Consider the following 21,971-nt stretch of genomic DNA (forward strand, 5'->3'; position numbering starts at 1 on the left):
TGAGTGTGTGTTTATTCAAAGTCAGCAGCTACACTTTTTGTAGCTGCTGAGTTTTAATAAACACAAAAACAGCTGGAACTCTGCTTTAAGGCTGCTGCTGAAGGATTTTTGAGAATCTGTTCTTCTGTACCTGCTGCACATCTATCTGTAGTGTTTACTTATCTCTCCCCAAAGTCCCGTGTCTTTCTGCTGCTCCGTTCCTTTGTTATCAGCTTCAGAAGTCACTTCTGACAAGTTCTCTGACACATGAGATAGCAGCTGGAAATTTGTGTTGGGGAGGGAGCTTATAGATAGATAAGCAGGGAGCTTGTCTATTCACAATACAGCTCTCCATGTAACGTAGTTCCTCTGCCTATGTGGAGTGGGGGTGTGTGCCTTTCCTCCAATCAGCTCTCACATAGTGTATGCCCAGACTTCACACCCACCCCCTATGTGCTGTTGAAACAGGAAGAAATATTTTTACACAATGTGCACTTTTCAAAGAGTGTAGAAAGGGAAAGAATGCAGGTATACATGTAGGAGGATTTGTTTAATCTCTGTGTATCATCTGAGGCTGTTCACTTCACTGGGTATAGGAGAGGATTTATAACCACTGGAATTGGTATTCAGAAATCTATATTGACTTTAGGTCAAGTTGCCTGTTACTTTAAATGTTTATAACTTGGGAATCTAGGCCGCTTTATAATTAAGAGGTTGATTGAAAGTGGCTGACTGATTTCCTCTACACTATCTCATCTCCACATACTGTATGTTATCAGAAACTATATGAAATTGATTGCTAACCATGTTGATGTACGACCGTAATTTTAGCAGTTAGAGTGCCACCTGCAGTTTACAGGACGAATTTCAGGAACAATAGCCTATATATTGGCGTGTAATAGGCGCACCCCCTTTGGTCCTAGGAAAGCCTATGGCAACAGGAAGCGGGCAAAATGTCCAGACTGTAGCCTCCATGCTATAGGGTCCGGAACATTCAGAATGTCTTTTCATTGAGTACATAGAGACATATTGCAGGTGAGTAACTACTGTGCATGTGTGGATCCACACTACCGGAGTTGGAGTTAAGTGAACACGAGCAACACCAGCAGCATATCTCTGAGACTTGGTGTCTCTTATCAAGGGGAACAAGAGCCACATGCCTATGTAATCTTGAGGTCTATGGACCTGATGTCACATCAAAGTCAGACCAAAGTAGTGCAGGGACTACTTTGGATTCAAAGCAACTTGAAGTCGCACAGATATGAATGGTACTCATTTGAAATCATGGTGTACGACTTGTCATGCGAATTTGCGGTCCCAAGATGCAGGAAAAAATGCACACGTTTGAAAAGGGCCTTAAAAGGAATCATTGTTTCAATAGCAAATGCTACTTTTGTGACTTTGGAATTAAGCCATCTCACTTTACAAGTATCCAGGCTGAACTCCACAACACCAAGGGATGGATCTGTTTCCAGTAATTAGCCATTTTTGGTTCTGGACTCTGGTGTTGTTTTTAAAATTGACAACATTGTCATATTCAGTATTGGGTGTAGGTGTTGATTGTACTGTATGCAATTTTTATATATTTTTTGAAGTCCATAATAAAGATAGTATTTTTATAATAATACCATTTATGGTTGTATTGAGTATCTGTTTTTCCTTGGGGGCATTTCTCTGTTTTTCTTCATTATTACTGTGAGTATCGGGTACACAGAGCCACACCTGATGTGGTGTAATAGTGGAATAATTAAGTTAACTTCTTTCCTAACAGGGTGTCGCTGACGGTAGTGACACCAATTCTTGTTTTTAAAACTTAAAGTAGTAGTCCTAACACTAAAATCCCTGCATCTATAGACCTCCACGATCTAACAATAACCTATCAAACCCTTTAAAGAAAAAATCAATATACATACCTTTTTTGAAGCCGATTCGACTCGATCCCACGCTGAGCTGTCAGCGGCTGCTTCTCTGTGTAGGCAGGTGCAGAAGACACAGCCAACAATGGAAGCCCCATAATAAGTCTATGAGTGACATCATTCTCCATTAATTTCACAGCCGTTGTTGGCTGTGTCCTCTACAGAGCTTGTGCTGCTGGAGACCAGATCCGATTGGCTTAAAAAAAAAGTATGTATACGGATTTCTTCTTTACAGGGCTAGATAGGTTAGTGTTAGATCGTGGCGGTCTATAGATGCAGGGATATTAGTTTTAGGGGGGACTTACACTTTAAAACTACACATGCCCCATAAAGCAGCAACATACTTTGGTTCCCAAAATTGTCCATGGGTGATCATTTAAAAGGCTTTATAGGACATCGACTTCAAGTTAATCATGAAAGATAGCCCTGCAAATTGTTGTCATTTTAGTGGCAATGTGTACTATGTCTAGTGCAATCATTGTTAAGTACAAAACATATGAGCACCCAAAACATGTATTCACGTATGTATGTGCATGTGCATGTATGTTGAGGTGAGGGTTAACTTTTTTTGGTGCTTTTTTTTTTTCATTTAAAGTGTTATTTTCTTTTCTTTTTTTTTCATTTAAATTTATTGCTGGGGGTGCTAATGAAGCCTTACATGAGGTGTGGAAGTGATTAGGATGCTTTACAGCCTTCTGAATCACTCCGACCAGAAAGCCAAAAGTTGGCTTAACAAATGTTAACAAAATGTAAAAGCCTGTGCAGCAGCAAAAGGGTTAACAAAGTAGGATTAAAGCGGTATTATCACAAGTTAAAAAGGCGTGTTAATTCCTCCAGGGGACCAATTGCACATGAAATCTGTGCAGGGTTTGCCGAGCTGTGTGGTCAGATATGTTGCCCCTCCTCCCCCTCACTGATATCTGACCATACTGGACCAAGATTGGAAATTACTACAGTAGTAGCTGGCAGCTTGTGATGTGAATGATGGTGTCTATATAGAGCCATGTTATCAATAGGAAGGGAAATCTGCTATGTTTAAACAGAGCCTGTTTTTGAGGAGGCATCTCACAGTGTTCTCCTGGTTGGATCATCCAGTGGTCAAGGAATTTATTTTATGAATAGTTGGTGGTATGCAATATTTTTTTTGCACTTACAACCTTGCAGAGTCTGATATTATTTAAGAAAGGCATGGAGGCAGAGCCTATGTTCACAGTTTCCCCCAGGAGAATGTTAACAAAACATGCCTAATGCCCCACACAAATGTAAATGGGCCTTCAATCATAAGCAGGTGAATTATAGAGGAACTTAAGTCTGGAAGCTGTGCTCAAAAATGATCTTTCTGCATCTGATATTTTCCCCATTTACTATGCCTAATTCTGCACTGTGTGTCTCTGTGGAGGTAGCCATCTTGTTGGAGACAGGGTTTTGTTTTTGTTGCGCGAGAGCCTCCAGTGAACAGCATAGCAATGGTGTCAACAAATCTCATTCCAAATCCCCTGACACTAGTCAGAGGCAGCAGTACCTTAGATCTCACACTGCAGATATACCAATTATGGGGCTGTAGGTACACACAGCTTCCAACTGTCCCTCATTTGCAGGGACTGTCCCTCTTTTGAGACCAAATCCCTCTGTCCCACATGCAGCCTCCGTTGCCCCTCTTTTTGGACTGGTGTTTGCATCTCTATAAGAAATGTACTATTTTACTACCAAAAGTGTTATGCTGCACTAAACGTTTTATCCAACTGCTACTGCATTTGTTATTTTGAAAATCCAATATGATAGAAAAATAGAGGTAAAAAAAGCACTTGTGTGATTTAGTCATATTTAATTTTTATGGGTTTTGTGTAGCACCCTCCTACTTAGAGTAGGCTGCCAGGAAAATTTAGTTTCTCTATAAGCAGTGGAGCAGAGGTTGATTGTTTAGGGCTGCTCAGTGTTTCACAGGCTGCTGTTCTGCTACTCCCCCGTCTTCTTGAGGCTTCTAGAAGCATAGTGGGAGGGGGAGCAGAACAGGCAGCCTAAATGTTTATTGTAGTCCAGCCAATTCCTAGGGAGGTGTGCCCAGAAGGTGAAGGGAGAACCCATAAGTAGCCAGGGGCCTGAGCAGAAGGGTGCAATGTTCCTGGGTCCAGTTCTGCAGGAGGAGACCCTCTGTGCAGGGGCTCAGCCCTGCAGGGCAGAATTTCTGGGAGGAAGCTATTCAGAAGACATTGAGATCCCACTATGCTTAGCTGGGGAGGGGGGGGGGGGGCTATTTGCAAGACCTATTCCAAGGATCTCTATTAGGGTCAGAAGAACGCTCATGGGAGAGAGCTGGGAGGAAGTTGTGGGAGAGAGCCCAAGCTCTCCAAAGGCTGTGAGTCTACATCTCCCTTACTAGGAACAGCCTGGCGGATATCGGCAGGAGGTAACCAATGATCTTGTGGCTAAGTTAGTGCAGGACCCCCGCCCTGCAACGTGTGACAGTCTGTAGCTTTGAACTATGGAAGGCATGAGTCATACAGGTTGCAGTTCTGCTAGAGATCCGGTGGGACATTTGTTTTGTTCAAGTGCAGCCAGAAGTGTGTGCAGTGCAGACAGCAGCTTATACAGTGCAGCCAGATGTTGGAGAGTCCTCATGTTGTACAGTTTTAGTGTATCCAATGCTCCCTACCCCTATCTGAGTTCATCATTCCCAATAAAAACCCTTACAAGAACCCCTAGACTGTTTTCTCAGCCAGTGATGGAATGAAGAAAATGCAATGTGCCTGGCTGTGTGTGCTACAAAGAGGGAAATAGAACCAAATTCACCAGTGGCTCTTTAGGAGGTGCACTATATGTGTAACTGGGGTCGCGACGGTGGCAGGAATAAGTCCTTTGGCTACATACTGTGTGCTAAAAGGTGTCCCTCTTTATCATTTCAGCAAGTTGGAAGGTATGGGCAAGGAGTACCTAGGCACACTCACATCCCACTATATGTACTGCTGTTTTCAGGAGAAATTCAGAACAAAATGTACATTTTTAGGGTACTGTTCATGCACAATTAACATTTCTGGATATTCCCTTCAACATGGTAAATCTTCTCAGTTCAGTTCCAAATCAAAGTATAACTAAAGGCAGAAGTTTTTTTTACAGTTTTTAATAGAGTGAAGAAGGCTTAAAACACCTGTCAGGTTTGTATTGTTATCTGTGCCCCGGTTAGGGAGATTCACGCTCTCTATTGGTCCCGTTTACCATTACTGTATCACAAAAAGTCAGAGTAAAAGAGATCTCAAATTTTGGGTTGTTACCAGGAATAGAGAGGGCGCCTTCCAATGACTAAGTCTGGTGACAACCAGGGATTCCCTTAATTTGGAGGGATTTTCTCACACTTCCTGTTTTGGCTATGGGACAGGAAGTGACAGGATGCAAAATGACTCTTACTTACTTTATGCAAAATGAAAAAAAAAGTAGTGCCATTAGGTTTACTTTAATAAAAACAAAAAAATGAGTTTTCTGTGCCTATTATAGAATGATTGAAGAATACACCGTATAGTAATAGTATTACCAGCTCAAGGAGGTAAAATAACAACCTGTCAGAATTACCTTTAGCTTCTTCAGTTTGAGATTAAGATGAACATATGTGTGAGGGCTGTTAGTATCCACCATCGGCTTGGCAGACTGCACCTAAAACGGGACATAATTTTATTTAATAATGATTATGCTGTTTATTGCATTATTGCAGTCATTTGTTTTCTATGCTTAACTTTTTTTCCTTTACAGCATTAAAATGCTGACCTGGCAACTGCAGATACTAGGATTCAATACTCCTGGAAGCGTCGCTTTCCTGTCACCTTTGCAGGGCTTATAAAAAATATAGGTGTTTTTTTGTCTTTACTAAAAAGAAGCATTCAAATTAAAAAGTGTCCCCTGATGACAGGGCTTGTTTGAGGCCATTGATGTGAATGGTGAAGTTCATGTGATAATAAACCCAAAACCAAAAATGTAATATGTTGCAGCTTACCAATTATTCGGTGCGGTGGCTGCATTTGTTTTCCTTTCTTAGGCTTTTGTTTCCCTCTGTTTTCCCCTTATGATCTGACCAGTAACACACCTCATGTATTAGAGTGCCCCCACTCTGGATGAATGAGAACAAGTGCGCCTTTAGGAAACACCATTGTCAGTCTGGAGGAAGAGTAATGTTAGTTGGGCTAGCAGATTTACAGTATTTCACAAAAGTGAGTACACCCCTCACATTTCTGTAAATATTTTATCATATCTTTTCATGTGACAACACTGAAGAAATTATACTTTGCTACCATGTAGAGTAGTGAGTGTACAGCTTGTATAACAGTGTAAATTTGCTGTCCCCTCAAAATAACTCAACAAACAGCCAATAATGTCTAAACCACTGGCAACAAAAGTGAATACACCCCTAAGTGACAATGTCCAAATTGGGCCCAAAGTGTCAATATTTTGTGTGGCCACCATTATTTTCCAGCACTGCCTTAACCCACTTGGGCATTGAGTTCCCCAGAGCTTCACAGGTTGCCACTGGAGTCCTCTTCTACTCCTCCATGACGACATCACGGAGCTGGTGGATGTTAGAGACCTGGAGACATGCTTGGCTAGTCCATCACCTTTACCCTCAGCTTCTTTGGCAAGGCAGTGATTGTCTTGGAGGTGTGTTTGGGGTCGCTATCATGTTGGAATAAGAACTCAGATCTCACATATACACTAAACATATTTTCTCATCATAAAAAAATTGGCCCTTTAAGGGCGTTGGGAGGAAGTGACGTATGACGTCGCTCCGGTCCTCCAAGGCCAAAGAGTCGAGTGGGGGCCAGCTTGCCCTCACTCGACTTCCTGCCTAGGAGGGGAGAGCACTGGATCATTTTCCCCGCTACCGACTGCTCCGGTAAGCGGAGAAAATGACCGGGAAGCGACAGGAGGGGGGTGGCACCTCTCCCGCCACCGATCAAAGCGATCCCGCGGCGAATCCGCCGCTGGGACCAATTTTTTTTAGAAAGAGGACCGCCCGCCCAGTAAAAAAATACTGGTTAAAGCTTGTAGGAGGAGTTTTCTGACTGTCCTATGAGACTGCAGGACCCCTGACCCTCTGTCTGAACAGCGCTGATTGGCCATGTGCTGATCACATGCACTCTCCCAAGATAAAAAAAAAAAACTCTCTAGCATTTTACACCAAACTGAGCATGTGCAGCCTGACTCCATAGACTCTGTGTTATCAGGAAATTATTAGGGGACAGTGGACGAAGGGGAGGAGACAGGATCAATCAGCCTTTTTACAAAATGCAGAGGATTAACCCCTTAGGTTCCACAGTGAGTATAACAAGCATGCTTTACTGCATATACACTCTGATTTTACTGTTGTGGGTTTAGTAACACTTTAAATCTACTCAAACCACCATTCTAAGCCTATTATATCTACCCTGTAAAAGGAAAGATGTCTGTGCTCCAGTCTGAACACATGGCCGGCTTCAGTGTAGGGCAGAGATAGCCGACAACGGATGCGGTGTAGTAAGCTTAGGGGTGACGTTCTGCAGCCACCCTGTCTGAGATTTCTCCTCTACACTGAAGCTGGCGCTGGAGAGGTCATGTGACTGGACCAGAGCCAGTTCAGAATAGGTAAGTATAGACATCTTTCCTTTTACAGCAGGGGTGTCCAACCTGTGATCCACGGGCTGCATGAGACCCAAGATGGCTTTGAATGCGGCCGAACACAAAATCGTGAATTTCCCTAAAATTCTTGATCTTTTGTAATTTTTTTTGTAAAAATGTGTTTACACTTAGCAAACACATGCAGCTGAAAATTTGACAGTGTCTCTTTACTGGACTTTTATAAGTTTTTATATTCCCAAAGAAATATATCCCACTCTTCACAATCATGACTTATTCATGTCGTTAGTTTTCAGCAGCACCTATATTTGTGAGCGACTATTTTCAAGGAGGAAGAACACGAAGGAAAAAATTAGAACAAAAATATCTGATGATCACTTTGAGAATTCATTGAGAATTGCTACTACATTCATCCAACCAGATATTGATGCGTTAGTTTGTCAGAATATCACACTAGTTATATGTTGCCCTCTTTTACTTTTGTAATGAAAAATTTTACAAAAAAATGAAATTTTATTACTCGGATAGGTACATTATCTATATCAGTGATTGTTAACTTGTGATCTGTCCAACTTTTTTCTGCTCATCAACTTTCCTTATTATTAGCGAGTTGTATGTGTGGTCCAAGACCATTCCTCTTCTTCCAATGTGGTCCAGGAAGGTCTAAAGCAGGGGTTTTCAAACTATGGCCCTAGTTGTTCAGGAACTACAATTCCCATCATGCCTAGTCATGTCTGGGCTTGTCAGAGTTTTACAATGCCTTATGGGATGTGTAGTTCCACAACAGCTGGAAGGCCATAGTTTGGAGGATCCCTGGTCTAAAGGTTGGACACCCCTGGTTTACAGGGTGGATACAATAGGCTTAAGCCCCGTACACACAGGCCGAATGCAGGCCGACATCAGTGTGTATGTCAGCCAGTCCAACAGAAGCCGGAAAACCAGCAACTGCCCGGCTCCTGATCATTGCACACTTGCCAACTGTCCCGTTTTTGCCAGGACAGTCCCGGCAAATAGGAGCCTGTCCCGGGTAATTTACATTGTCCCGGCAATGTACTTATTTACACTTTGCACTTTCTTACTTAATGTACTTATTTACACTTTGCACTTTATTTATATTTACATTTTCTGTATGGTCACACCTGAGCACGTTTGACACTTTAGAATTGCAGGGAATTGTGATGAGAATTTTAAACTTAAGGCAGAAGTAGTGCAGCTGAATGGGAGAATTATTCAAACTCTGCTACTTTGGCCTCAAGTTTAAAATTCCCTTTTTAATTTCCTGTAATTCTCTCTTTATTGAGTAGACCCTATAATCTGATACGTAGGAAGAGATTAATTATGTGGAGTGGGTGGAGCTTCATGGAAGTGGGTGTGGTAATTGATAGCTTTGCTGCAAAGTGTCCCTGGAAATTTTTTTCAAATGTTGGCAACTCTGTCAGCACTCTCAGCCAAAGGCGGATATCGCTGATCGGAGTGTTTTGGCGGAATTGGGGGGGGGGGGCTTCCCCCTGTCAGAACACAAGAGCTCAGTTGGGGGGAGATCGCTGTACTAATGTCAGATCGTTAGTACAGTAGCTCTGACCGTAGCTGATGTTTTTTTTTTTTTTTTTTCCAACTCGCTGGTTTGATTGGAAAAAACAAACAAATGGTGTGTACCGGGCTTTAAAATGGGGGTAATATTAAACTTAAGCTTAGTTAGGTTTTGACTTGTCTTCCACTTGAAGGTAATCAAGCCTCCGATCACTTTGCTGCACCTCACCTCACTTCACAGTTCACTAACCCCAGCTCATATCTTAGCAATCTCTGTACTGGTACTTCTACAAAAAGAAAAAAGAAATGGTAATTGTATGCTTAGTGTAGCATAACCGAGTGGTACCCTGACTACTCTTTTGTTTGGCTATAATTGTATGTTATTTAGTGCAGCTCAACTGGAAACTTACTTACATGTACACCGACTTGTAAATATGTTTATAGCTGCTGTGCTACTAAGCAACAAAGTAATAAGGCGCATAGAAAGAGTTACTTTGCTAAGTGAACAGTCGCTACTCCTTTAGTAGATCAATTCCAGTGCGTGTAAGTGAATGCTATTGATTTTCCAGCAGCAGCATCCAAGAAAAAAAAAGTCTCTACATTGTTTCAGAGTCTTCAAAATGGTATTTGTTGCACTGCTAGAATCAAAATGCTAGGTTCACATTAGTACTGCTGCATAATCATGCGTCTTTCAGTGTGTTTTTGTAGCGCACGTTTGATGTATTTTTCATGCGTCTTCATGCATTTCTGTTTAGGTCAACAAATAGGAATAACACTGGATGTTAAGCACAAATCTACACCAAAAACTCATGTACATAAATTTTTTTACACTCACACTGATCTTTAGGGGGCCAAAAAACACACTATGTAGTACCAAATGATGCACCCGCACCTTTTCAAAAATTGCACTGCACCATGGTGCATTAATGTGTATGGGCACCATAGAGAATAATGAGATTTCCATTGTCATGCAATGCAATGCAAAGGCAGATGCACAACACATCACACTAGTATGAATGGCAGTTTAAGGATGCCTGTAGTAATAGAAATACTGAAGTTGCCTTCTCCTTTAAAAAAAATGCTGGTTGCCTGGCTGTTTTTGGTTTCATTAGATAAAATTAATTTTGTGAAGATTCTCAACTCCATTAGTAAATCCATCTAAAAGAGAAGAGTAATGGTACACCATAGCTACTACTAGTAAACCTCCCAATTGTCTTTGATATTGGAACCAATTCCCTCTATATCTTATTACTCCTAAAATGTCCCTTTTCCTGGTCTGAGGTATAGCACTCTTCAAGAAAAAATAAATACTACCGGGGTGTATTTATAAAAAATGATTGCAGAGCTATTCATCCTGTGAAACTGCATGCACATTTTTTTATTCTTTTTCGGGGGGGGGGGGGGATTTGTGCTAATAGAGATTGTTGGGAGGGATTTTGTGATAGGAGGGTAAATTGGGGGGGGGGATTTGTGCTAGCAGGGGGGGAATTGGGGGGGGGATTTGTTCTGGAAGAGGAGGATTTGGAGTGGGGGGAGAGGATGTGTACTTGGAGGGGAAGGTTTAGGGGTGGAGAATTTGTGCTAGGAAGGGTCATTTTTTTATTTTGGGGGGGGGGGGGTATTTGTGCTGGGGAATTTAGGGGATGGGAGGGGCAGATGTGTCATGGGAGGAGGGATTTCAGCAGGGGGGGGCGGATTTGTATTGGGAGGAGAGAGAATTTATGCTTAAGCGGTAATCATGCAAATTAGTGCTCAGTTGTTTGATTGGGGATAGGGGAGACACATAATGCTCATGCATCTTGGGGAGGCACGGTTTGGCATGTTTGCCTCGGGCTCTAGAGGACATTCTCCTGGCACTCTTGTATGGGCAGGCTGAGGGTACCCAAGTTGATCGATCAACTTGAGGACAACCAGCCTGCTGGTTTTTACATGCGATTATTGCCAGTGGCTGTTATAGCCGATAGCAATAATCACTGTTTTCTCCCTTCAGGGATGGCTTACCCTGTCCTCCTGAGAACACAATGGCTCTGCATGAGAGATTCCCCTGTCAACACTGTGTTGATGGTGGAATTGAGCAAATTTTTTTTTTGCAACCTGTGGTTGCAGGAATGAAAATGTGCTCCTTTTTGGCCGGCTTTAGAAAGTATTATTTTACTGAAAGGGTAGTCGATGCTTCGAAAAAACTTCCAGCAGAGGTAGCGAGTCAGTCAGCAGTAAATGGTTTCAGACATGTTTGGGAAGAACAAAGATCTATACTCGGACAAAAAGGTTAACGAAGAAAAAAATACAGAACACGTAACAAAAGAAAACGGACAGACTCGATGGACCATTCAGTCTTTTTTGTGCCATCACTTTTCTAGGTTTCTAGATTTCTACTTTACTCTAAGGTCCTCAATTTGAGTTCTAGTCATGACACTATCGGCATTAAGTTTGCATGTTCTCCCCATGCTTGTATGATTTCCTCTGGGTATTCTGGTTTCCTCCTATACTCCAAAGACATGTTGCCTAATAAATTGGCCCTAGTATGATATTTTACTGAGTGTGTTCAAAATGGCTACCTCAACATATGTCCAAACAGCAGATAAAGTGCTCTGAGTCCCCTGTGAATAATATTAATAAAAATAATCATGGGAACATCAGATCCAGGTCATCATTTACATTTTATGAAAAGCAAACTGTAGGTCTAAAAAAGTTGGTTATATCACTCTATTAGTAATGGTGATAAAAGGGTGTTTTAAGTCAGATAAAGCACAAAATGTCCTTTGGAATTTAAAGAAATCAGAAAAATTAAAGTTGCCATTGATGACCTAGCCTTTAAAATACTCTAGTTCTCTGGCTTTTAGCTAATCTAATTCTCATTACTTTCTAGGTCAGTGACGTAGAAGTATGTAAATTGTATGAAGGATCTGACTTCACTCTGATACTCCTGATCGTCATGCTTGTTGCAGGTCTGTGGGGTTGGTTTACTAAAACTGGAAAATGCAGAATCTGGTCCAGCTGTGCATGTTAGCCAATGACCTTCTAACTTCAGCTTGTTCAATTAAGCTTTCAAAAAAAAAAAAAAAACTGGAAGCTGATTGGTTTCTCTGCAGAGCTGCACCAGATTTTGCACTCTCCAGTTTTAGTAAATCAGCCCTTCATCTCAATGTAATCTTAAAGTCAGAGACAGCCAGGGAACTTTATTTTTTCCTTCTTTGTTCAGCTAGTTGTCAGCAAATGTCTGTTCACCCATCAATTTTTTTTAAATAAAAATTTACAGGATTTTTAAAACATTCCCTTTTCCAAAATGAAAAAATTGACAGAGATGGGCAACGTGGGACACAGAAGACTGTTGGACAAGGTGGTGGCAATGGCAGGTTGCGCAGACTGCAATCTCCTGCACCAGGATTTCAGGTCTTGAAGGTTATAAGACTAAAGCTGGACTGTAAAGACCACCAAAATTGATTTCATCTATGGGCAGCTTGAAAGGTGAAAAAGGAGATTAGGGCAGCACAAGTAATGTCTATATAAGGCCAGAATTGTGGTGGAGCAGGTAAGTATAGTTCCGCTATGAATGGTGAACTGCTCTAATCCAGTCAGCTCCGATCTGTAAAACATAGAGGATTGCAGAGCCTAACATAAAAAATTCTTCTATGGATGTTAACACAGTCTTCAAGCCCATAAATGAATATAGTCTCTAAAGATAGATGAATCACTCACCATAACAAAATCTATCAAAATCCGATATGCATATACCTGAAAAATTCCCCAATACAGGAATCTAAAATGTCCATGTTGTGTTCAAAATCTCCCATAGATTGAAAAATGAGGAAAAAACATAGAAAACTCATGGTGTAGTAAATCAAAAAAATTCTGAATTCTTGCACAGTAGATGGAGAGAACACCCGTGATGGAAAGGTGCACACACAAACTTCGGGGCTTCAGCTCCGATCTTTAATTTTTTTCCCCACAGCTTGGAAAATGTAAAACCTGATTGTTTGCACTCAAGTTGAGACAAGGGGGGTTGATTTACTAATACTGGAGAATGTAAAATCTGGTGCAGCTCTGCATAGAAACCAATCGGCTTCCTTTTTTTTTTTTTTGTCAAAGCTTAATTGACTGAGCTAAGGTTAGAAGCTGATTTGCTACCATGCAGAGCTGCACCAGTTTTTGCACTTTTTAGTTTTAGTAAATCAACCCCAAAGTTTGTCTCAGACACTTTTATTAATCTCCCCCACTGTGTTTTTATTTTGTAGATAAATGGTTCAGCGTTGTGAACCTTTATCACAACTAACTACAATAACATCTTTTTTTTTTATCAATGCCGTACCTTTCTCTTATGCTCATCATAGTAGGTTTTGTCCCATTTCTGCTGCAGATATTTGTTACCACATGGTAGTATTGGTTGATATGCTCTGTGCATCTTCAGGGTGACTGTCCACACAGCCTGAGAGCCTTGTAATGAATGAGGTAGAGTGGATGTGAGCCTTGGGAGAGAAGCCGTGGAGACCGTAGTGTGTTTGAGGCCAGTCATGTGCTAGTTGCCATGGCATTGGTGTTAAGCAGAAAAGAGAATAGCTGCGGCTAACCTTTTAAACACCGTGGAGGTAGATCCGCAAACAAACAATCATAAAGTAAACCTGCTAATCCGCTGAGTGATTATATAATAACACACTGCAACAAGATTAATCCCATACTCAGAATGCCAAAGGTAAAGGAACTGCAATGTGAAAAGAGCAACAGGCCGCTTCTATGACAGACATAGATCTATGCACCAAGTGCTCCAAGACTGATACAGGAGAAGTAGAAGCAATGTCAACGGTGCATTCATTTAGAAGTAGCAATGGATTACCTTGCTAAAATATGGCAAGGGTTTAGAACTTGCTGCTATAAACTGAAGATGCTTTTTTTACAAAATACCGACATAATACCAAAAATAACAAAGGCAAGTGATCTTTTTTTCTAGAAAAAGTAGCACTGATTACGCCGTAAGATTTTCATTATTGTGAATAAAATTAATCAGGTCATTTGTTGGAAAGTAATAATAATAGTAATAATTTTTAAAGAATAAAATCTTCATTTTCCCATTCACACATAAATGCTATAAAGACAAGTCTTGCTATGGAAGTGTGAATGAAGAGATATTATAAAGAACAGGACAAGGGCAAGGGCCCCAAACGTATAGAGTACCCAAAGCACCATCTCCGTGTAACAAGCAGAAAGAATGAAATACAAAAGTAGATGCAAAAAAATGAAAAATACATTTTAACAAACACAAGTTCACAACAAGGGTCAACTCAAAGGACCTGTATCTAGTACCAGGCAGGCTCATCCAGTGCTCAGGGCAAGCATGCAGCAGAACTGAACCAACACCCACCCTCCAACACTGCTAACACATGGCTTAAAATGTGTGTACTGCCCTGCGACTGTTCTCTGCCCCTTGCTCCAGCTGCCAATGGATAGGGTAAGCACTGGTGGACTAGGGATATAGGGCACAATTCACTAAAGGTTATACCATCATGCATTTTGATGGTCACGTGACCACTTAGCGCATGCAATAATGAAAATGTAAACTCACTAGGAAAAGGAAATAAATAAATAAATGCATGTGGCAATTAAGTACTGGTCAAAGTTTGAGATAACTATGCAGGAACTACGGCAATGGTCAGACCCCCCAGTGATTGGTTTAAAAAATAGGCAGGAAAGTGCAAGCTAGAGCAGTGGTCAGCTGGATTTTAGTGAGGAATTGTTCCTGGAGGCTGGCAGATGGCATATGAAATAGGATGGAGCCATTTGAATCCAGTCTTCTGAAATTTAAAGCAATAAAGAAGAGGAGGAGGAGAAGATCTCAAGTGGTCCTTTTAAATGAAAGAACCTTTAAGGAGCGCACACTGCTGGGTCAATTCTCTGATGCTGATATCCTGCAGAAGTTCAGGTTATCTAAGCCTAAAACAATAAATCACAGTCTCACGCCTTCACTGTAAATATATCTCCGCGCTTCAGGAAGCACCAGCTGATCACTGGAACAAATGTATACCAAAATTGCTGCCACTTAAACAAATAACAAGAATATTTGGTAAGAATGTATAAGAAAATAAATAGCGGCACAAAACAATATAAAATTGTTTAGAAGTCTGAGAGTGGATCTTCACTAAATGAAACATGTAACATTGTATCACCATACAACAAAAGTTCACTCAGAAAAAAGTCCCACAATCTTTGATAGATCCGGTATAAAATAAAAACATCAATCATAAATTCCACCAGATCGCAGATAAATCGTGCAGTCTTTGTGGCATTAGTAAATAAATGACAATCCACTGGGTAACTGGTCACTCGTGCAGTCTGACAGGATCACCTCTATTCCATCACCAAGTGCAGGGGGTAAAGTAAGGAATGGCCACTCACCAGATCCCCATGTTCACCTATTCTCATAGATGAACACACATCGCATGTAAATAGACGCCCAAGCACGCTGTCACAGAGCATGTATAGATCACTTTAGGCTGATCAAGGGGGAATATCCTAGGCAAAGGGTGGAACCAAAGGATGGTGCTTGAAGGCACGGGAGTTAAAGTGGAGCTTCTAGAGAGAGTCGGACAGTGTACCAGCCTAAAGTGATCTATACATGCTCTGTGACAGCGTGCTTGGGCGTCTATTTACAGGCGATGTGTGTTCATCTATGAGAATAGGTGAACATGGGGATCTGGTGAGTGGCCATTCCTTACTTTACCCCCTGCACTTGGTGATGGAATAGAGGTGATCCTGTCAGACTGCACGAGTGACCAGTTACCCAGTGGAATGTCATTTATTTACTAATGCCACATAGACTGCATGATTTATCTGTGATCTGGTGGAATTTATGATTGATGTTTTTATTTTATACCGGATCTATCAAAGATTGTGTGACTTTTTTCTGAGTGAACTTTTGTTGTATGGTGATACAATGTTACATGTTTCATTTAGTGAAGATCCACTCTCAGACTTCTAAACAAGGTTATCTAAGCCACTTATCATTGAGCTCTATACCCAACTCATAGGGTTCACGCGAGATGCTTGAGATAACTTACCACGCGGTTTCATGCAATATTTAAGGCATACTTATGACACATGCGAGTTTCTATTGCAAAGTTTTGTTTCCGGAAGGTTGTGCGTTATTTTACCACATATCAGGATGCAGTAAAATATTGCTTAGTGAATTGTGCCCATAAAGCGGATGTGTTGACGCATAGTATGAAAGCAATAACAGTCAGAACAAACATGAACCTGTGGCCTGCTGGTTGCCAGCCACTGAGCTGGAGCATGGGTGCGTGCACATCTGTTGTCCATGCCCAGCTTGTACCCACAGCATGAAGTCAATTCTGAATATTTTTATGAGGAGTGGAAGGCTATACAAGGGGCCCCGTGCCCACAGAACTTATCATATGTATCTCTAAACCTGTCTGTCCATTCCTCTGTCTCCATTGCTTCACCTACCAGTCATTATATTACCCTAAGAAGCTCTCTGATTTACACAGAAGGGAAATTATATGTTTTCCTGCATAAGGTAGAGAGGCATCAAAGATTTTTTATAAAATTCTATGGAACAAGGTGTATCATGAAATAGAATGGCCACATAATCGTTTGGCAGTTGTATCTGCAAAAACTTTAGCATTACAATTTTATACTTCTCCCACCTTTGTCCTAAAGGATTAAATACTGTATAACCAGACAATCACAACGCATGTAGGAAAGTACCTTGTTACCACAGTCCCTTGTGACTCAGCAAGTTGAGAAGGAACCGGGAAGCAAGTGGGTTGCGTTTCCTGGTGCTCTACACCATTGTGACAAAAACCTGTATACATCTCTTGATGTTTATAGCTGCCTAAATATTTTATAGAGAAGTCTAAAATTGTATGCATTTAAATTTTGGAGAAAGTTATACCTAACTCTCCTTCTTACTCATTTACAAAATTGGATATTCCCCTGATATCCTTTTCCAACAGCATTTTTTAAAAGGTGGGGAGGGGTTGGGAATTTTGTAAGCTGTCCCAGACATGCAGTCGGGTCCGAAAACCAGTCAGTATCTGGTGTGACCATCATTTGCCTCATGCAGTGCAACACATCTCCTTCGCATAGAGTTGATCAGGTTGTTGATCATGGCCTGTGGAATGTTAGTCCACTCCTCTTCAATGGTGGCTGTGCGAAGTTGCTGGATATGGGCAGGACCTGGAACCCGCTGTCGTATACGCCGATCCAGAGCATCCCAAACATGCTCAATGGGTGACATGTCCGGTGAGTATGCTGGCCATGCAAGAACTGGGATGTTTTCAGCTTCCTGGAATTGTGTACAGATCCTTGCAACATGGGGTCATGCATTATCATGCTGCAACATGAGGTTAGGATTGTAGATGAATCGCACAACAATGGGCCTCGCCCTCAAGATCTTGTCACAGTATCTATGTGCATTCAAAAAGCCATCAACAAAATGCACCAATGTTCGTTGTCCATAACATACGCCTGCCCATACCATAACCCCACTGCCACCATGGGCCACTCGATCCACAACGTTGACATCAGCAAACCGCTCACCCACACAACACCATACACGCTGTCTGCCATCTGCTCTGTACAGCCAATTGCACGCTCCCTCAAAACTTGCGACATCTGTGGCATTGTGTTGTGTGATAAAACTGCACATTTTAGAGTGGCTTTTTATTGTGGCCAGCCTAAGGTACACCTGTGCAATAATCATGCTGTCTAATCAGCATCTTGATATGCCACACCTGTGAGGTGGATGGATTATCTCGGAAGAAGGAGCTTACTAACACAGATTTATCACAGATTTGTGAACAATATTTGAGAGAAATTGGCCTTTTGTGTACATAGGAAAAGTCTTAGATCTTTGAGTTCAGCTAATAAAAAATGGGGGCAAAAACAAAAGTGTTGCGTTTATAATTTTGTACAGTGTAGATAGTAGCCCTGTAGTCTGGAGACTGGACGGGACAGTAATTCTTATCTAAAATCCTGCTAGGTGGGAATTGATAGTGTCAAAGATTACGAGAAACTGAACATACTGCATACTGCATAGCTGGAGCTTGTTGCAAAGGCTAGATAGCACTAAGCGTAAGCACCAAAGTGTGGAGCAAACACAATTAAAGCATTACAAGTGATATCTAAACAAACAAGGCCAGCAACAAAGGCTAGTCTGAGAAGAGGCATACTGACGAGCTTACAAGCACTATGACAAGCAATTGGATCCTTGTTCAGCTACATCTCTTTAGGTGCACAGCATATCTGAAGGTATAAGCAGTGGCGTACCAACGGGGGGTGCAGGGGGACGGCCCGCCCCGGGTGCCACGCACTGGGGGGGGGTGTCGGGCCGGAGTCCTGCCCGCATCTCAGTCTGAAGGCAGCTGCGGTGGCAGCTCCTTCAGTCCACGCTGCTCGCGGGGGGGGAGTGGAGCTGCGGCAGGAAGAAGGTGAGTGCCCGAGTGTGTGTTGTATAGGAGGGGAGGGGGGTGGGACAGCTGCATATGGAGGAATTGATCTCTCCCTATTCCTCCTACAGCCGCCAAATGCTTGATTCTCCTCTTCTCCCTCCTGCAGGCTTTCAGCGGCTGCAGGAAGAATAGGGAAAGATCAATTCCTCCATATGCAGCTGCTCCATCCCCCTTCTATACAACTTCTTTTGCTGGCCCCCCAGTGCTCTCCAGCCCTCCCCCCAGTGCTCTTAACCCCCCCCCCAGTGCTCATAACCCCCACCCCAGTGCTCTTAACCCCCCTCAGTGCTCTTAACCCCCCCAGTGCTCTTTAGCCCCCCAATGCTCTTCAGCTCCCCACAGTGCTTTCCCCCCGCTATGCTCTCTGGCTCTCCCATTGCTCTCCTCCACCCTGTGCTCCCTGGCTCCCCCCTCAGTGATTTCCAGTTCCCCCCAGTGCTCTCCAGTTCCCCCCGTGCTCTCCATCCCCCTGGTTTTCCCTGCCCGCCCCCCCCAGTGCTCCCTGTCCCCCCCACCCCCAGTGCTCTCCACCCCCTGCACCTTCCAACCTCCCTGCACTGCTTTCCAACCCCCCCCCCCATTCCCTCCTGCCCTTCAGCTCCTCCAGTGCTCTCTGCTTCCCCTGTGCTCTCCGGCGCCCCTAGTGTTCTTCTATCTTCTATCATGTCTGCAGTCTCTGACCTTCTCTTGTATCACGTCCGCAGTCTCTGACCTTCTCTTGTATCACGTCCGCAGTCTCTGACCTTCTCTTGTATCATGTCCGCAGTCTCTGGCCATCTCTTGTATCATGTCCTCAGTCTCTGACCATCTCTTGTATAATGTCCTCAGTCTCTAACCATCTCTTGTATAATGTCCTCAGTCTCTGACCATCTCTTGTATCATGTCCTCAGTCTCTGACCATCTCTTGTATAATGTCCTCAGTCTCTAACCATCTCTTGTATCATGTCCACAGTCTCTGACCATCTCTTGTATCATGTCCACAGTCTCAGATCATCTCTTGTATCACGTCTGCAGTCTCTGACCATCTCTGAATTAAAGAGATTCACTTCAACCCATACAAACATTTTCCCATGTAGACAATTCTTGTAATAACCAAAATCTCTAAAAGTACAGGGCTTAAAGCAGTAGCAATCTCTGACTTTAAACCTGTACCTACAGTTAAGCTTATAAGTTTACTAAACTTGTGCCATTCAATAGATAGCTAATGACATCACTGCGCATGTGCAGTACGCTCTGCATTTAGGGCACACTAAGTGTGAATCCTGGTGAAGATGGAAAGGTAACAGTGCAGCACTGGTGGGCTTTGTTTGAAAGGTAAGTCTGCCATAATGTCCTAGTATGCGGTGCTGCTGGCAATAATCGCATGAAAAATCCAACATGTTGGTTTCACCCAAGTCGATCCTACAATCAGTCTGTACCAAATGTTGGCCAGTACCTGCTGAACCAGATGAGATTTGAACCATCTATGGCCAGCTTTACTGTTATAGGGAGATAATGCCCTGTCTACCAGTTGCGGCATTGACACCCTGTCACACAGGCTTTTGAAGTGGTCATTTTAACACACATAGGGGTTTATTTACTAAAGGCAAATCCACTGTGCATTGTAGATCTGAGGGGGACATGCATGGAAAATAAAAAACAGCATTTTTGATTGCATCTGATTGATGATAGAAATCAGCAGAGCTTCCCCTCATTTCAAATCTACGGGGACTACACTTTCAAGTGCACTTATAGTGCACAGTGGATTTGCCTTTAGTAAATAAACCCCATAGTGTGGGCATGGTCCAGTGTTCTCAAAATCAGGAAACTAAGGCCCCTTTCACACGGGCAATCCAATTCGATCCGACTGTTAGTTTTTCAGGTGGACCTGATCGGATGCTCCATGCATCCCTATGGGGCAGCGGATGTCAGCGGTGACATGTCCGCTGACACCCGCTGCTATCCGATCCGATCCTGTCCGTAAAATCCGGACGGATGGAAACTCTATTTTTCATCTGTCTGGAGGATCGGATCGAATGAGATCGGATGAGAACAGACAGGCGGTCCGTTCTCATCCAATCTCCCCATGGAGGAGAGCAGGGATCTGACAGCTGTCATCCGCCTGCTCAGTGGAGAGCGGCGGATCAATCCCCCGCTGAGCAGAATGGACTCCGTCGCTGTGTGAAAGGGGCCTAAATCAATTAATCAATTAATCAATCAATCAATCAATCAGGAAGTCATTGCTTGAGAGCATGCATGCATGCAGACAGGAAGAATCTTCAAAAAGGCAACAGACTACAAAAAATTAAAACAAAGTATTTTATTTAAATAAAATTCACAGGAAAACAAGCTGATAGCTTGATAGTCTTGATAGTCAAACAAGCAGGTGGATCTGGTCTCAGACAAGCCAGTATTTTATGTACATATGCACAATTAGAAGGAGAGAGTTAAAGCTGGATGCACACTATACAATCTTCTTTAGATTTTTTTCCTTTAGATTTACCAAAACCATATAATATGAGGTTAAGTCTAAACACTTTTAATTTGTATGCAATCAGGCAGGCCCTTGCACTACATAGTTGAAGGTAAAGGCCCGTACACACGATTGTCGGCCGTAAATATTCGGCCGCCGAACGATCGGCCGATTGTCGGCTTGTTAGTATGATGCTTCCGACAACCGACTGCGACTTTTCGGCCGAACAGAATCGGGTGTGCAGGCTATAAAATTTTTGTTGGCCGTCATCAGAACGGCCGCTTGGTCGCCAGTCAGTACAGAATTCGGCCAACTAACAGCAGATGAGCAAGACTGGGCATGCTCAGAGAGAGAAGAAAAAACACACGGAAAGTTAACCATCACATGGCATCACTTCTGCAGTCGGCTGTTGTTGGCCGACAAAATTCGTGTGCAGTCTTTAGCACTTTTCAACTGACAGGACAGCACCGGACAAAATATGGCCGATTGTTCGGCCGACATTCGGTACGTGTGTACGGGGCTTTAATCTAAAGGAAATCTAACAACAAAAGTTGTATAGTGTGTATCCAGCTTAATAGGCCATATACACTATAAGATTTTCTGAAGACTTTTTCCTTTAGACTTACCAAAACCATATAATATGAGGTCAAACCTAAACACTTTCAATTTGTATGCAATCTGGCAGGCCCTTGCACTACATAGAAAAGGTAAATCTGAAGGAAATCTAACCACAAAAGTTGGATAGTGTGTATCCAGCTTAAGGCTGCACAATTAGGAGTCCCCAGAATGGGAATAAAGGAGAAATCTTCCAATGGGCACACTAGTTCCAGTGACCCTAGTGCCAATGAGGAACTTTCTCACTTTGGGAGAATTACCCCTCACTTTCTGTTTTGGCTATGGGATGGGAAGGGAAGAGACATTTCCACAATGGGACACAGATGGCAAAAAAAACAAATAATTGATAAGGGTTATAACCTTCCCATATTCTACCCAAAACTGAAAAAAAAAAAAAAGTTTCAATTTTAGTTCTACTTTAAA

At 42.5% G+C, this 21,971-nt stretch overlaps 1 protein-coding gene across 2 annotated transcripts in view; it reads right to left on the reverse strand.

Annotated features, from left to right (window-relative positions):
* Window positions 1–21,971, reverse strand: part of CFAP97D2 (CFAP97 domain containing 2) — a 66,281-nt gene that overhangs the window by 11,862 nt on the left and 32,448 nt on the right. Inside the window, exons 1-2 of one of the 2 annotated variants that reach the window (XM_082246006.1) lie at window positions 13,330–13,546; window positions 5,460–5,540 (exon numbers count right to left, since the gene is read on the reverse strand). In XM_082246006.1, the coding sequence (XP_082102132.1) occupies window positions 5,460–5,540; window positions 13,330–13,533 (285 nt within the window). In that variant the 5' untranslated portion in view covers window positions 13,534–13,546. Of the gene's footprint in view, window positions 1–5,459; window positions 5,541–13,329; window positions 13,547–21,971 lie in introns of those variants that run through there. The other variant, XM_082246007.1, reaches the window with a different exon arrangement.

Source organism: Pelophylax lessonae (genome assembly GCF_965119305.1).
Source record: "Pelophylax lessonae genome assembly, chromosome: 2".
Taxonomy (NCBI): domain Eukaryota; kingdom Metazoa; phylum Chordata; class Amphibia; order Anura; family Ranidae; genus Pelophylax; species Pelophylax lessonae.